Below are 17,859 nucleotides of genomic sequence, written 5' to 3' on the forward strand. Positions count from 1 at the left end.
AGATTTTTTTCATAGTTTTTTTTTTTTCAGTATTTCGTTTTTTCATAGGTTTCACTTTGGGTTATCTTTACTGTGATATGTTTAAGTGTAGTTATTCCTTTTTCAGTGTATAATCCACTGTTACTCTCATTCAATAAATATTTGTTTATATCTAATATTGTATTTTAATCTCTACAGATCTCATTTGGTTATTTTTATTTTTTTTTGGTGAAGAAGATTGGCCTTGAGCTAACATCTGGTGTGAATTTCCTTTTTTATTTTTCTTCTTCTCCCCAAAGTCCCCCAGTGCATAGCTTTATATTCTGTTGCCACCCTGTGACAGTTGGCAGAATTCTAGAAATCTATTAATTTTTGGTGTTGATTTAAGCAGTCTGATCCAAGAAATGGGGCTGGGGGATGAAGGCATCACTGGAGATCAGTGATCCACTTCTATCCCTTTTTCCTAGTTCAAGTTGTCTGATGATGCTCCGTTGAGTCCCACTCTACTTTCAGATCCTTCCCTCTTTCGCAAGTAAGAACTAAGAGTTGCAGAGCCTGCTATCATTCATATTCTGTAGAATGGGAGATAGACTGGATTAAGCAAAGGAATTCAGAATTCCAGTACCAGTCTTATCTCCTTGAAGATTTCAACTCTTTCCTAAGAATTATTCTAGTGTTTATTGAGTTTACCTCCATTTTCAGTGTCAGTTACTACCTTCCTCTGAAGATATCTAGATTCCTTTACCCTGCCCAGTCTTCTTTTTTACCTTAATTATATTGTGATAAGAATACTTCACATGATTTCTACCCTGTTAAAAGATTTTTAAGTGTACAATACAATATTGTTAACTATAGGCACAATGCTGTACACAACATTAAGCACAATGTCGTAGGATCTCTAGATCTTATCCATCTTACATAACTGAAACTTTATACCCGTTAATTAGCAATTCCCCATAAGATCCAGCAAACCCACTTCTGGGTATTTATTGAAAAGCATCGCTATCAGGATCTTAAAATGATGGTAATATCCTGCTCATTCTGTCTATTTGGAAAAATATATCTAATCAGTTTGAATATCTTGATGAATGCATTTTAAATAGTTTCATTTAGGGTAACTGTTAAAGAAGACAGGCTAGAAAAAGTATGCAGAATGGTGACTGACTTTTCAACATTTACACATGGTGGTATCGGTTAGGAATTTTTTGAGGTTCACGGCTTTCTCCATGACTCTTAAAAATAATTCTATTTATTTGAAAGTCTACTCAATCAGTCTCCAAAGCTTATTCTAAAAAAAAAAAAAAAAAGTAAACTGTGTAATAAGCAGCCTTGTAGGGAAAATAACAACTAAAAAATCCACATGTCCATGCATGGGAGTTTATCCTTATGCAAAAGCAGATATGAATCTTTATATTAAAATTATTTTCTGTTGGTAAGATACTGCATTGGTAATGCATATTTTTAAATTTTTTTTCAATCATTTCATGTAAAATTTTTATCAAGTATTACATGGGACATATACTCAGACTTATGTGTTGTTCATCTCAAATTCAAATGCAACCAGGCGTCTTGTGTTTTATCTGGAAATGCTAACCTTACTAGATTCTAATAGATGAGATCGGTAATAATTCTTTCAGATATTTCTAACTTTTTCTTCACTTGCAATATACAAATGCTACTATTGACTCACAAATCAAATGTATCTATGGCATCTAGTTAATTCATAGGATTTCATGAACTGAAAATAACATACTACTACAGGAAATCCAGTTAGCAAAGGAAATAATGAATTTTTGTGGTGTAAAGAATCAGCTGCCAGTGACTATAAGAGAGTTCATGGTCAGAAGCCAGGAGTCATGGGAAATTACCAATGCCCATGTGTTAATCTAAATCAACAATTCTTATTCACTCGCTTTTAATGAAAAATTGGATTTTATTCTCCTAAATTACTTTACCTTTTCTTTGGGGAGGGAGAATTTATGCATGTACTCTCTCTTAATGATATTCCCTGAGGAAGTAGCACGTTAATTCATTCAGATGATTATGCCCAAATCATCCGAGAGATTTTTAAAAATTGCCTTTTGGTGCCTGATACTTATGAGGAACACTCTACAAATTCCCAAAAGAGAAAATATAAGGGACAATTCAAGGAAAGGGACAAAATGACATGAATGATCTGTACAGTTCCATGGAGACCTACATGATGTAATGGTACGGACTCATCTGCACAGAGTCAATGATTAAAATAATAATAGAAAATACCTTAACATTGGCTTTATCCCAGTAAAACTTGAACAGTCCCCAAATTGCAAATGACGTTATTATCATCACATAGAACTTTTTCTTTGAAGTTATTGTTCCAATAAAAATATGTAATAGGCACTGAGTTAGAAACATTTCATTGAACCTATGTGAGATAGATATTATTATTCCCTTATTCAGAGGGCACTAGGATTACATAGACCATGTAAATTGCCCAAAGTCATATGATTGATAAGTAGAAGATTTTTAAATTAATCCCTCATCTTTAAATGAGTGAGATATATGCCTTGTTCTTTCATATGGCTAACCCATAACAATTGTTGTAATGCAACATGTTATTATAATGATTGCCTCAACCATAGTATAATCTTAACTCAGATCCTACCACTCTTGGATAATGTTCAGTACAACCTCACTGAGAGTGAAGTCTAATATAAGGTAATCTCATAAATTTTATCCATGTCTTCTTCTTATGACTTATAAGAATTGAGGGATATTTACATGCATAAACATGAACCTACATTGTACAAATTGATGTTTTGAAAAGTGTGTTTCATTTTTTGTTAATACTAAAATCAAGATAGAACACATTTTCAACACGAAGGAAAGTTCCCTAAAGCTTTTTTCCTCCCACACTCTAGGCCACTACCATCATAAGGAAATGTTCCTCATACCATAACTCTCAAACAATATCCTCCCACCTCCAGCAGCTACCACTCTCATTTCTATGCCTAGAAATATTTTTCCTGTTTCTGAATTTCGTGTAAGTTTAATCACACAATATATAGTCAATCTGGCTTCTTTCACTCAGAATAGTGATTTTGAAATTCATCCATGTTGTCTTTTTATTGCTGTATGATATCCCATTGGATAAATATACCACAATTCTTTAACCATTATTCTATCAATGGATATTTGAGTTTTGTGTTATTATGAAAAGTCTAGAATAAACACTCCTATTAAGTGTATTTGTGGACACATGTATTAATTTCTCTTGACTATAGAGCTAAGAGTGGAATAACAGGTTCATAGGGTAAATGCGTATTTAATTTTCTAAGAAATTACCAGCTTTCCAAACTTATTGTAGCATTTTACATTTCCAATAGCTAAGTATGAGAGTGTAATTTTCTCCACACCTTTGTCAATATTTGGTGTAGACTTTTTTTTAATTTAAAGAAAATAATTTTATTATTATTATTTTAAACAATTTTAATTTAGAAATGATGGGGGCCAGCCTTGTGGCTGAGTGGATAAGTTCACGTGCTCCACTTCAGTGGCCCAGGGTTTTGCTGATTCAGGTCCTGGACATGGACATGGCACCGCTCATCAGGCCATGCTGAGGCAGCGTCCCACATAGCACAAGCAGAGGCAGTCACAATTAAAATATAGAACTGGGGCTGGCCCTGTGGCCGAGTGGTTAAGTTCCCTCACTCCAGTGCGGTGGCCCAGAGTTCAGATCCTGGGCACGGATGTGGCACTGCTCATCAGGTCACATTGAGTCCGTGTCCCACATGCCACAACTAGAAGGACCCACACCTAAGATATACAACTATGTCCGGGGGCTTGGGGGAGATAAAGCAGGATAAAAAAAAACAAGATTGACAAAAGTTGTTAGCTCAGGTGCCAATCTTTAAGAAAAAAATTAAAAATAAAATAAGATATACAACTATGTACCAGGGGGTTTTGGGGAGAAGAAGAAGAAAAAAACAGAAAGAAGATTGGCAACATGTGTTATCTCAGGTGACAATCTTTACAAAGAAGAAAAAGGAAGTAAAAATTGGTGTAACATGATATCTCATTATAATTTCAATTTTAATTTACCTGGTGACTAACAATAATGAACATTTCTCTTTGTACTTGTTGGTCATTCATGTGTCTTCTTTGTAGGATGTCTAAACTTTTGTCCATTTTAATTTGGGTTTTCTATTGATTCTTTTGAATTTTTATATGTGTTCTAGTTAAAACTACCTTGTCAAGCTTTCTTCTAGAAGTTTCATTGTTTTGGTCATTATGTTTAGTTCTTTGGCCCAAGATCTTGCCGTGATACAAAATAGAGCTGTGCTACCACTAAGAAGGGCAAAACCTCTCTCCTGCCTGAGAGCTCTACATATAAAAGCAGATTTGGATCAGAGGAGGTGGGACCAAGATGGCAGAGTGAGTGGTCTTCTTTGTCTCTCCCCCTTCGAATCCACAACTAATTGGACATTCACTGGTTAACAAAGGATATCCAGATAGCACCACAAGATGCCCGAAAGACCCATGCTGCTATACATCAGAAGGCGGATGGACTTACCCCCGGGGGGAGGTGGAAATAGGTGAAAACTCTCCAACCCCTGACCCCCCGACAGCCTAGTACCTGCAAGAGGCTCTCTTCCAGTTGACTCCCCCATAGCATTGGCACACACCAAGGGTGGGAGTGTGCACTCATCTGCGGAACAACAGTAGAAACAGGTGACAACAGCCCTACCAAAGCCCCCTGCAATTACACCTAAGCCCAGGGGGAAACTCCAGGGTCCCACATCTGCTGGCAGGGAAAGCCTCTGCTCGCCAAGCAGGGAGTCTTTGCCCAACAATCAGAACACAGGGAAGCTCCCAGGGAGCTGATTTCCCGGCAGGGCAGCAACCCGCCAGCCACTGCCAGGCCCATGGACTCCAGCTGTGCACAGGATGGTGCAAGAGGTGCCAAGACTTCCTGTGGATGTGCTTGGGGGCTAGGTGGAGCCCTAGTGCCCAGCTCCGTGGCCCAAGGGAAATCTCCAGTGTCCTGCACCCACTAGCAGGGAAAGCCTCTGCTCGCCCTTAGCGGAGAGACCCCGCCCAGCATTCAGAACACAAGGAAGCTCCCAAAGAGCAGAATTCCCCACAAGGCAGCATCCTACCAGCCACTGCCAGGCCCGTGGACTCTGGCCATGACCCAGATGGGGCAAGGGGCTCCCAGAGATTCTGTGGGAGTGGTTTGGGGCTGGGTAGAGCTCCAGTGGAGCAGCTATGTGGCCCAGGGGGAACTCCAGGTTCCCACAGCAACCTCAGCAAAAGCCTCTGCAAAGCACTAGTGGAGAGGTCCCAACCAGCAATCACAAGGCTGGAAGGCCCTGGGGCAAAAGTAGCACAGCTAGGTGAGCTAACCACAGACTGCAGAAGATACCCATAGCTCTGCTGGGACCTATAGTGGACAAGTGTGATCTTGTGGGCTCTGCCAGTGACAGAGCTTCAATTACAGGTGATCCTGCTCCCGGCTGTTGGGAAAGCCCATAACACTGCTGCAGACCCCAGGGAGGGAGCGTGTCTAGGTAGTCTGCAACAGTAGGCATCAGCAGCCTGAGGTCCCCTTGGGATTGCTGCCACAACTGATGAGGGACCACACAGGACCACTGACTATGAGCAGGGGCCCTGATCCAGTCAGTAACAGCTGATATGGTTCCTGCCTGCTGCAGTGTAAACAGCTGCTCCCCCCCACACCAGTTGCAACAAGTGAAAGCAATGACTAAATGCTATCTCTATGTGGAGGCACAAATCCACGCTATCAAGCAGTATGAAAAAATATATTAAATCTCCAGAACAGAAGAAAAATGATAAGTACCCAGAAAACAATCCCAAAGACAATGAAATCTATAACCTAAATGACGATGATTTCAAAACAGCCCTTATTTAAAAACTCAATGAGTTAAAAGATAATTCAGATAGACAACTCAATGAGTTCAGGAGCTATGTCACAAAAGAGCTTGATACTATAAAGAAGAACCAATTAGAAATACTGGAGATGATGAACACAATGGAGGAGATTAAGAAAAATCCGGACTCTTTGAACAGTAGGGTCTATAATATGGAGTACAGAATTAGCAATTTGGAGGGTAGGAATATAGAAATGCTGCAGACAGAGGAGGAGAGAGAACTAAGACTAAAAAGCAATGAAGAAACTCTCTGAGAATTATCCGACTCAGTTAGGAGATGCAACATAAGGGTTATAGGTATACCAGAGGGAGAAGAGAAGGAGAAGGGGGCAGAAGGCCTATTCAAAGAAATAATGGCTGAGAACTTTCTAAACTTGGGATAAGAGATGGAACTTCATGTGACAGAAGCCAATAGATCTCCAAACTTTATCAATGCAAGAAGACCAACCCCCAGGTATATAGTAGTGAAGCTAGCAAAAGTCAACAACAAAGAGAAAATGCTAAGGGCAGCCAGACAGAAGAAAATAAACTACAAAGGAACCCCCTTAAGGCTATCAGCAGATTTCTCAGGAGATACCTTACAGGCTAGAAGAGATTGGAATGAAATATTCAAAACTCTGAAGGACAAAAACCTGCAGCCAAGAATACTCTACTCAGTGAAAATATCCTTCAAATATGATGGAGAAATAAAAACTTTCCCAGATAAACAAAAGTTAAGGGAGTTCATTGCCACAAGACCTCCTCTTCAAGAAATGCTTAGGAAGAACATCAGACCTGAAAAATCAAAAAAAGGAAAGGGGTTACAAAATCCAGAACAAAGGAGATAAGAAGAAGGACAATAACAGAAAGTAGCAGCTCTCCATCAGAACATGTTAGCAAAAGTTAAATAAAACATTAAACACAAATGGAATGGAAACCCCAAGAATAAATATAACCTAGTCACTTTAACCACAAATCACAACACAAAAAGGAAGAGGAAAAAAATAAATCTGACCATAACAAACTAGAAGGGGAAGAGAAAAGGAATGGAACATTTTAATTTAAGGAAATAAGATGCTATCAGAAAAAGGACTATCTCATCTATGAGATGTGTTATACAAACCGCCTCATAACCACTAAACAAATAACAAGAATAAAGACACAAATTACAAATAAGAAGAAGGCCAATACAGAAATTTACCTACTTGAATTAGGAATCCAAAAATCATGGGATGAGAAACAAAGGAAATGCAAAAGAACAAGAAAACATGTGATAAAATGGCAGCATTAGGCCCCCACGTTTCAATGATCACTCTAAATGTAAATGGATTGAACTCTCCAATCAAAAGACACAGCGTGGCAGGATGGAGCAAAGAACAAGATCCAACAATATGTTGCCTCCAGGAAACACACGTCAGCACCAAAGACAAACACAGACTCAGAGTGAAGGGATGGAAGACAACACTCCAAGCTAATAATGAACAAAAGAAAGCAGGTGTTGCCATACTTATATCAGACAAAGTAGACTTCAAAGCAAAACAGATAAAGACAAAGAGGGGCAGTATATAATGATGAAAGAGACACTCCACCAATATGACATGACACTTATAAATATATATGCACCCAACACAGGAGCACCAAAATTTGTGAAGAAACCATTAACAAAACTAAAAGGAGAAATCAACAACAATACAATAATAGTAGGGGACCTCAACACCCCATTAACACCAATAGATAGATCATCCAGACAGAAAATCAACAAGGAAATTACAGAATTAAATGAAACATTAGACCAGATGGACTTAATAGATATCTATAGAACACTTCATCCAAAAACAGCAGGTTACACATTCTTCTCAAGTGCGCATGGAACATTCTCAACGATAGACCATATCTTGAGAAACAAATCAAGCATCAATAAGTTCAAGAGGGTTGAAATAATATTGAGCATCTTTTCAGATCATAATGTTATGCAACTAGAAATCAACTACAAGAATAAAGCTGGCAAAGATGTGGAGACTAAACAACATGCTACTGAACAAACAATGGATTATTGAAGAAATTAAAGAAGAAATCAAATAGTATCTGGAGACAAATGAAAATGAAAACACACTGTAACAAATGATTGGGGACACAGGAAAGGCAGTCCTAAGAGGGAAATTCATTGCAATACCGGTTCACCTCAATAAGCAAGAAAATTCTTACATAAATAACCTCAAACGACACTGAACAGAATTAGAAAAGGAAGAACAAACAAACCCAAAGTCAGTAGAAGGAGAGAAATAATAAAAATTAGAAAAGAAATAAACGATATTGAAACTAAGAAGACAATAGAAATGATCAATGAAACAAAGAGTTGGTTCTTCGAAAAAATTAACAAAATTGATAAACCCTTAGCCAGACTCACTAAGAATAAAAGAGAGAAGTCTCAAATAAATAAAATTAGAAATGAGAGAGGAGAAATCACAACAGATACCAAAGAAATACAAAGGATCATAAGAGAATACTATGAAAAACTATATCCCAACAAAGTGAACAACCTAGAAGAAATCGATAAATTCCTAGACTCATACAACCGCCACAAACTGAATCAGGAAGAAACAGAGAATCTGAATAGACCAATCACAAGTAAAGAAATAGAAACAGTAATCAAAAACCTCCCCCAAAATAAGAATCCAGGACCAGATGGCTTCTCTGGAGAATTCTACCAAACATTCAAAGAAGATTTAATACCTATCCTTCTCAAACTATTCCAGAAAATTGAGGAAGGTGGAGCACTCCCTAACACATTGTATGAAGCCAACATCACCGTGATCACCAAACCTGACAAGGACAACAGAAAGAAGGAAAACTACAGGCCAATATCACTGATAAACATAGATGCAAAAATCCTCAACAAAATTTTGGCAAACCGAATACAGCAATACATCAAAAAGATTATACACCATGATCAAGTGGGGTTTATACCAGGGAACAGGGATGGTTCAAAATCCACAAGTCAATCAACGTGATTCACTACATTAACAAAATGAGAAACAAAAACCACATGATCATCTCAATAGATGCAGAGAAAGCATTTGACAAGATCCAACATCCATTTATGATAAAAACCCTCAATAAAATAGGTATAGAAGGAAAGCTATCTCAACATAATAAAGGCCATATATGACAAACCCACAGCCAACATCATACTCAACGGACAAAAACTGAAACCCATCCCTCTCAGAACAGGAGCAAGACAAGAGTGCCCACTTTCACCACTCTTATTCAACATAGTACTGGAGATTTTGGCCAGAGAACTTCAGCAGGAAAAAGAAATAAAAGGAATCCAAATAGGCAAAGAAGAATTAAAGCTCTCACTGTTTGCAGACGACATGATCTCTTATATAGAAAACCCCAAAGAATCCATAGGAAAACTATTAGAAAAAAATCAACAGCTACAGCAAAGTTGCAGTGTATAAAATCAACATACATAAATCAGTAACATTTCTATATGCTAACAATGAACTAAAAGAAAAAGATCTCAAGAACTTAATCCCATTCACAATCACAACAAAAAGAATAAAATCCCTTGGGATAAATTTAACCAAGGAAATGAAAGATCTATACAATGAAAACTACAAGACTTTCTTGAAAGAAATCGATGACGACATAAAGAGATGGAAAGACATTCCATGCACATGGATTGGAAGAATAAACATAGTTAAAATGTCCATACTACCTAAAGCAATCTACAGATTCAATGCTATCCCAATCAGAATTCCAATGAAATTCTTTACAGAAATTGAACAAAGAATCCTAAAATTCATATGGGGCAACAAAAGACCCCAAATTGCTAAAGCAATCCTGAGAAAGAACAAAGCTGGAGGCATCACAATCCCTGACTTCAAAACATACTACAAAGCTACAGTAATCAAAACAGCATGGTACTGGTACAACAACAGGTGCCCAGATCAATGGAACAGAATTGAAAGACCAGAAATAAAACCACATGTCTATGGACAGCTAAACTTCGAAAAAGGAGCTGAGGGCCTACAATGGAGAAAAGAATGTCTCTTCAACAAATGGTGCTGGGAAAACTGGACAGCCACATGTAAAAGAATGAAAATTGGCCATTTTTTGTCACCATTCACTAAAATAAACTCAAAATGGATCAAAGACCTAAAGATTAGGCCTGAAACAATAAGTCTTCTAGAAGAGAATCTCGGCAGTACACTCTTTGACATCAGCTTCAAAAGAATCTTTTCAGACACCATAACCCCTCAGACAAGGGAAACAATAGAAAGAATAAACAAATGGGACTTCATCGGACTAAAGAGCTTCTTCAAGGTAAGGGAAAACAGGATTGAAACAAGAAAACAACCCGCTAATTGGAAAAAAAATATTTATAAGTTATTTATCCAACAAAGGGTTAATCTCCATAATATATAAAGAACACACACAGCTCAACAACAAAAAATCAAACAACCCAATCACAAAATGGGCAGGGGACATAAACAGACATTTCTCTAAAGAAGATATATGGATGGCCAATAGACACATGAAAAGATGCTCATCATCACTAATCATCAGGGAAATGCAAATCGAAACTACACTAAGATATCACCTTACACCTCTTCGAATGGCAAAAATATCCAAAACCAAGAGTGACAAATGTTGGAGAGGCTATGGAGAAAAAGGAACCCTCATACACTGTTGGTGGGAATGCAAACTGGTGCAGCCACTATGGAAAACAGTATGGAGATTTCTCAAAAAGTTAAAAACAGAAATACCTTATGACCCTTCCATCCCACTACTGGGTATCTATCCTAAGAACCTGAAATCAGCAATTCCAAAACACCCATGCACCCCTATGTTCATCGCAGCATTATTCACAATAGCCAAGTCATGGAACCAACCTAAGTGCCCAGCCTAACTGATGATTGGATAAAGAAGATATGGTATATATATACAATGGAATAATTCTCAGCCGTAAAAAAAGAACAAATTTGTCCCGTTCACAGCAACATGGATAGACATTGATGGTATTATGTTGAGTGAAATAAGCCAGACAGAGAAAGACAAACTCTGTATGACTCCACTCATAGGTGGTAGTTAACATATACACAAAGAGAACTGATCAGTGGTTACCAGGTGAAGGGGGGGGGGGTGAAGGGAGGGCACTAAGGGTGAAGTGGTGTACCTATAACATGAGTAATAATAATGTACAACTGTAATTTCACATGGTTGTTAACTATCATAATCTTAATAAAAAAAAAAACAGATTTGTATGTAGGGATGCAGCGGGTAGGAGAGGCCAGAAAATTAATACAGCCAAACTCAAGGTAAACAAAACTCTCTGAAGACTGAGAAGGAAGCAGGAGAACTAAGAACCAGTCTCTTATCACTCCAAGGACAAAGTTTGTAACAAGCTTAGTAATATCTAAGCACTTGTCACTTGGTTATTCTATTGAGCAAATTCTCTTAAATTATTGTTCTTATTATATTTTACTGAATTAAAGAATTCCTCCATCATTTACTTGACATTTTCTTAACTTTATAGCATTTTAGTTAACTGTACCCTCTAGGGAGCTATATGAGTCATGGCAAAATGCGAAATCCCTTAAGAAATAGAGTGTTTCCGAATGTTTCATTTATTGCTGTATAACATTTAAGCTGTGACAGAGCTCATTAGAGGCTGATCTAAATGTATATATATATACATTTATACATATATATATATATATATATATATATATAGCTGTCCCTTCTATGTATATTTGTCCTCTTAGAGGAACAAAAAATTAAATATGTTAAAACTTTATTCGTTAGTTTGTTATTCTGATTTTTGTGTGTTAATAATTAAGATTTACTTTCAATAATTTTGCCTGGAGTTATCTCCAGCTACATACTATTCAAATATTTAATAATGTTGCATATAGTATAATTATTAACTGAATTTTTTTTGAGTAAAGGGTAAGAAACTATGGAAAAGGACAGGAAGTTTCTAAAGCTGAAATTTTAAAATATTTTTTGGTAAGTTAAATTTATGCTGTTAAAATTGATTTTCCCCTTTTATTTGATTTTCCTCATATTTAGTACATTAGTCAGAAAGTTTGTTTTAAACCTGATAGAATCATATGACTGGTATGAATACTAGAGGTTATTTACTCTAACTCCATATCTTATCATTCATTTCTGTTTACAACATCACCTTAAATTTTGCAGAGAATGGGCATCCTCGAATAAATGATATAATTGAATTTCTAAATTTCATTTGGAAATTCCATTTGCTTAATTATGCTTGCAATCAAACTACTTAAAATAGATAATCCTTCCTTAAGAAATTGCTATTCAGTTGGTATTCTAAAGAGATAAGTCAGAGAGTTAGATGAGAGCTCTTATTAATACAACTTTCTGCAGTGACGGAAATGATCGGTAACCTGTGCTGTTCAATATAGTGGCTACTAGTCACATACGGTTAACGAACAACTGCATTGGGACTAGTTCAAAAAGTAAAATTTAATTTGATTTAATTTCATTTAGTTTTAATTTCTATTTAAATATTCACATGAAGTTACTAGCTACAGCATTGGACAGTTTAGATGTGACTAACTGATGTAATAATCAATTTTGAAATGCAATGCCTTCACATTATTTGTTGAAAGAACTTATGCATTTTGGTAGATATTTTGGTAGTTTTTAAGCTGCATATGAGAAATTGTGAAAATGTATATGCTAATAATTTATCAAAGAAAGTTCTAAGCCATCCATCTGTATTTTCATTTAATTATCAGTTTAAATAAAATTAACCAGAGATTTAAAATAGAGGAAAAGTAATTGACTAAAGTAATTTCTTTCATGATGTATACTCACATATGCCCTCCCTAAAAATACTCATGTATGAATTATCAATATATTGCTTATCTACCTACTTATATACCTACCTATCTATCTTACTATCTATATTTGAGTAGTTATATACCCAAAGTGACAATTGCTATTTTACTTGCAATATCTCCTATTTTCTTTCCATGGATCACGTGATATAGGTGTAATTATACACATGCCGAAAGAAGATGAGAGAATTTCCCAAAGTCACTAAGTCAATAAGTGACAGCAACATATTTTAATCCCAGGTTGGGCTAATGCCAAACACTTCCCTTTTGTGGCAACTGAAATATATTAATTAAAATTATTTTATAGAATTATCATAGGCCAAAGTTTATCATTGTTTGTATTTCTTTATTTTTAAAAATGTGATCTATTAACTAAACATAGAATATGGGAGAAAGAGTTCTATTATGGACATATTAATTCTTCTAGAAATACAATACAATTGAATAAAGAGTATAAATAAGTGAACTACATAATGGAAACTGGATTTAAAAAACCATAATGGTCATATATAGTTATCATTATAGGAAGGATATGAATAAGTATTCCAGATCAATAGGTGGTTGTAATTATCCACATTTAAAAGTTTGTGTTTTCTATATATGTGTGTGAGTGTATATAGACATATAATTATCTTTATATTTATATATACATGTACAGAGCAAATAAATGAATATGTTAAATATTATACATTACCTGTGTAGGCATTTATATAACAGCAAATTTATAGCCAAAAATAAATATTTAATTTATTTATTCAGGGCCTCAGATAGCTTATGAAACCTCTAACTTCTCCATTTAAGCAAAACATAGTTTTCTATGCTCTGAGTCTTAGGGCTGAGTGATTCCACTGAGGGCTCCTTACATATTGCTGGTAAAGAGTTGTCATTAGAGAACAGAGATTTATGCACTTTGAAGAGTATCATGCCATCATCTCTGGATGTCAGCCCCACTGACCCATAATCTTTGCCAATTCTCTTGTTATATCATAGTGCTTTTGTGATTTAACTACATAGTTTACAGTACAGTTGATTTTAGACCTCTTGTGATTTACTTCTTTTATTTCCAAAATTAAGAGTTCAAAAAAGGACTTAAATTTAATTTTGAAAATGTCTTTCACTCACCATCATTATCCCCCTGGCCAGTATTGTCTTCATACAGAGATAGGCATTTTAGAGACAGACCAAAATTTTTGAGAACCAGAATGATTTTTCACATATTTCCTTATGGGACAGAATCATAACTAGCACTAAAAAAACAGAGACAATCAAGTCAAGCTCCTACCATGCATGATCAATGAGGAAACTTTGGTTCAGCAAAATAACATATTTATCCAAGGACATGTGTATAAGTGTTTCTATTTGCTTTTTTAAATACTGGATTCTCCTGTGTGCATTGTAATTTCTTTATTTTTATCACTTTAGATTTCGAGATAAAGAATTAACAAATGGCTGAAGAGAATTTGACGGCTGTTACTGAATTTATTCTCTTGGGACTGACGGACATTGCAGAACTGAAAGTTATGCTTTTTGTGTTATTCCTAGTGATATATGCCGTTACCTTGGTGGGGAATCTGGGCATGATCTTCTTAATCCAAATCACTCCCAAACTCCACACACCCATGTACTTTTTCCTCAGCTGCCTTTCATTTGTAGATGCCTGCTATTCATCAGTTATTGCGCCAAAAATGCTGATCAACTTCTTGGTTGTGAGTGAAACCATATCATTCTCTGCCTGCATAGTGCAGCATTTGTTTTTGGGTGTGTTCATCACCACGGAAGGCTTCTTGCTCTCAGTGATGGCATATGATCGTTATGTGGCCATTGTCAACCCTTTGCTTTACACTGCAGCCATGTCTAAGAGGAAGTGTGTAGGGCTAGTCATTGGGTCATTCATAGGTGGAATGACTAACTCATTGACACACACGATAAGCGTAGGGAGACTGTCCTTCTGTGAGTCTAATGTTGTCAGCCACTTCTTCTGTGATGTTCTCCCACTGCTAAAGCTGTCATGTTCTGACACTTCCATGAATGAATTGTTGCTCTTAACCTTCTCTGGAGTCATTGCCCTAGCCACCTTCTTGATTGTGATCATTTCCTATGTATTCATTGCTATTGCTCTCCTGAGAATCCACTCAGCAGCAGGCAGACAGAAAGCTTTCTCTACCTGTGTCTCTCATCTGACTGCTGTGACCATATTCTATGGCACCTTAAGTTTTAATTATATTCAGCCAAATTCCCAGTATTCTGTAGAACAGGAGAAGGTGGTTTCTGTGTTCTATACACTAGTGATTCCCATGTTAAGCCCACTGATTTACAGTCTTAGAAACAAAGAGGTAAAGGATGCTGTGAGAAGGGCCATAGAAATGAAACATTTCCCCTGCTAATTTCAAGTCCCTGTTAATCCTAAAACATTCCACCAATTGGTTCTCACTTCCACGAATTCCATGAATGTTAAAGCTTCTAAGGATTGTACAGATCTTTTCATTCTATGCACTTGTCATATTGCAGACGAAAATAATCCATAACCAATCTATAAATGAAAATTTGGGTGAGTTTATTCTGAGTTTAATCTGAGGATTATAACCCAGGAGAGTCTTTCCACAAAGGAACAGAGCACTCCAAAGAAGTGGGGGTGTACAGGGTGGTTATATACCCTCAAAGAGTGTATTTCACATATGATTGAAATGTCCCTTTTACAATAGTCATGAGGCTGCTCTGTCAGCACAGCGATTGATGGAAATAGCAGATAGGTCTGCTGTCTCAGTGAATGCCGCAGGGTGGAAGGTCTGTTGCCTTGAGCTGGGCAGTCACAAATGAGCACTGCAATCAGTTCCCAGCCTAAAGAAAGATGCTAATCTTTAAGGAGATGCCAATTTTGGGAGGGGGAGGGAAGTTGCACCTTTATCTCAAAATGTCTAAGCAGATAGACAATGCATGCTCAATGGCCACAGTCAGGCCCTTGTGGAAAAACAAAGTCAGGCCGAATTAGGTTTATACCAAATGGCTTCCTCATGTACTCCAATATATCCTGTTGCTTGCCATTTCTATTTGTCAATACGAAAAAGCAGCCAGAAAGGCAAAGTGGTTTAATTCATACAGCTGCATCACAAAAATGATAATCTATTGCATCGGCCTTCTGATAATCTAGCTTATGAATCTCTGAATCAATACAAAATACAGTACTACATTTATATTTTTTGTTATTTATAGGAAACATTGTATAATAATCCCTGAATTTAAGGACATAAAAACATAGTACTTATTAAGAAAAAAATAATTGATTCTCAAGTTTCCAAGAACATGGATATAATTTTATAGCTGAAATTTGCATTCATTGACATATTTTAACTAGAGAGTGGTTGTGATATTGCGATTTGTAATAGGAAATATATATTTAGTCTTTGTCCAGCTAATGTCACAGAGCTCCTAAAACCCTTGGAATTTCCTGAGTGATGAGGGTCATAAAGGTACCTTTTTTACGTTAATTAAGTGATTTTGCAGAACACCTAAGGATGGGGGCTAGTTACCAGGGGAAGCAACCATGAATAGATGTTTGGGACTTTCATTTCCACACCCTGATTTCCAGGGAGGAGAGTGGGGCTGGAGGTTGAATGAATCATCAATGGCCAATGGTTTCATCCATCTTGCCTATGTAATAAAGCCTCCTAAGAACCCAAAAGACATGAGTTCAGAGAGATCCAGTATGTTGAACCAGGACGCTTCCACGTGCCCCTGTGCCAGGCCCAACTCAATGAGAACAGAAGCTTCTTTGTTCCCTATCTGGTTCTATGTATGTTTCCATCTTGCTGTTGATTTGCATCATTTGATATCCTTTGTAATGAACTGGTAATCTAGTGAGTAACCTGGTTTCCTGAGTTCTGTGAGTTGCTCTAGCAAAGGAGGGAGGTCAGGGAAACCTTTGATTTATGCTCACCAGGTCAGAGGCATAAGTAACAAGCTGGACTTGTGATTAGCATCTGAAATGCAGGGCAGTCTTGTGGGACTGAGCCCTCAGTCTATGGAATCTGATGCTAACTTTGTAGATGTTGTCAGAATTGAGTCGAACTGTAGAACTCCTAGCTATTGTAAAAGAATTTCTTGCCACTAACCTCAGCAGAATCAGGCTCACCATTCCCTGCTGCCTGGATTGCAGCATAAAGAGAACAACAATGGAGGCTGAAAGGAAAGTATGAAAGACTTCTCAGGCTGCCGAGACCTATCTGAGCGATTTCAGAAGTGCTCATTTCTGACCACCAGTATGTGATGTTCTGGCTGCAAATTGCATAAAGCCTTTAATTGTGAAAAAAAATGTTGGAACCTCCCGCACACTTTGAAATTTGGGGGGCAGAATCATTAGTGCTAGACCCCCATGCAAATATAATGAGAGCTGTCCACCTCAGCTCTTCCAAAAACGTGCTATTTGATTAAAGTTTCTTTTTTTCTAGGTCTTAATCTCTGAAAAGGGAGGGTGGCTCTCCCTTTGATTACTTTTGAGATTATAACAGAAGCCTTAAGATTGAAACTTCAGATTTTAAAATTTCACCTACAAATGTAGGATGAGTTAAAGAGTAATTTGGAGTACTTAAAATTCAAAAACAATTTCTCCTCTCCTTTTAAGCATCTTCTTCCTCTTTACACATGATGTTTAAAAAATTACCAAGCAGGTATTTCACATTATGGAAACATCATTTACAGAAATGCCATTGAATACACTTATAATTAGACTACATAAGCTGACACCCATTTAGTGACTTAGTTCTGTAAGTATTCACTCTATGATTATATAGTTTTTCTTCATTTAATAATGTCAACATTTACCATGAACAAACAAAAAGAAATGTGAAGAAATATATTTGCATTAAAATTAGATGGAATTAAATACATTTTCTGTATTTTTTAGCTCCATTACTGTCAAGATTAGTAGTGGCAGTCTGGAATTCTTAAAGCCCATGAGACAGTTGAAGAAATATTCAAATAAGTTTATTGTTGATAGCTCATAGTTGTTAGGTCAAGCACATTGAGCCTGCTAGCAATCTCTCTACATAAAAAAGAGAAAAGAGTTTTAAGTATTCCTATAATATAAAATATAA

At 36.7% G+C, this 17,859-nt stretch overlaps 1 protein-coding gene across 1 annotated transcript; it reads left to right on the forward strand.

The window, feature by feature from the left end:
* Window positions 1-14,214: 14,214 nt before the first annotated feature.
* LOC103542586 (olfactory receptor 5J3) lies at window positions 14,215-15,153 on the forward strand. The gene has a single exon (XM_008509524.1). It carries the CDS (start codon window positions 14,215-14,217, stop codon window positions 15,151-15,153), a length of 939 nt encoding a protein of 312 aa, XP_008507746.1.
* The last annotated feature ends 2,706 nt before the right edge of the window (window positions 15,154-17,859 follow it).

This window comes from Equus przewalskii, chromosome 11 (assembly GCF_037783145.1).
Source record: "Equus przewalskii isolate Varuska chromosome 11, EquPr2, whole genome shotgun sequence".
Classification (NCBI taxonomy): domain Eukaryota; kingdom Metazoa; phylum Chordata; class Mammalia; order Perissodactyla; family Equidae; genus Equus; species Equus przewalskii.

What these genes read in the sequence shown, in the direction of transcription:
- LOC103542586 (XM_008509524.1), top strand. Translation starts at nt 14,215, where the DNA reads ATGGCTGAAGAGAATTTGACGGCTGTTACTGAATTTATTCTCTTGGGA.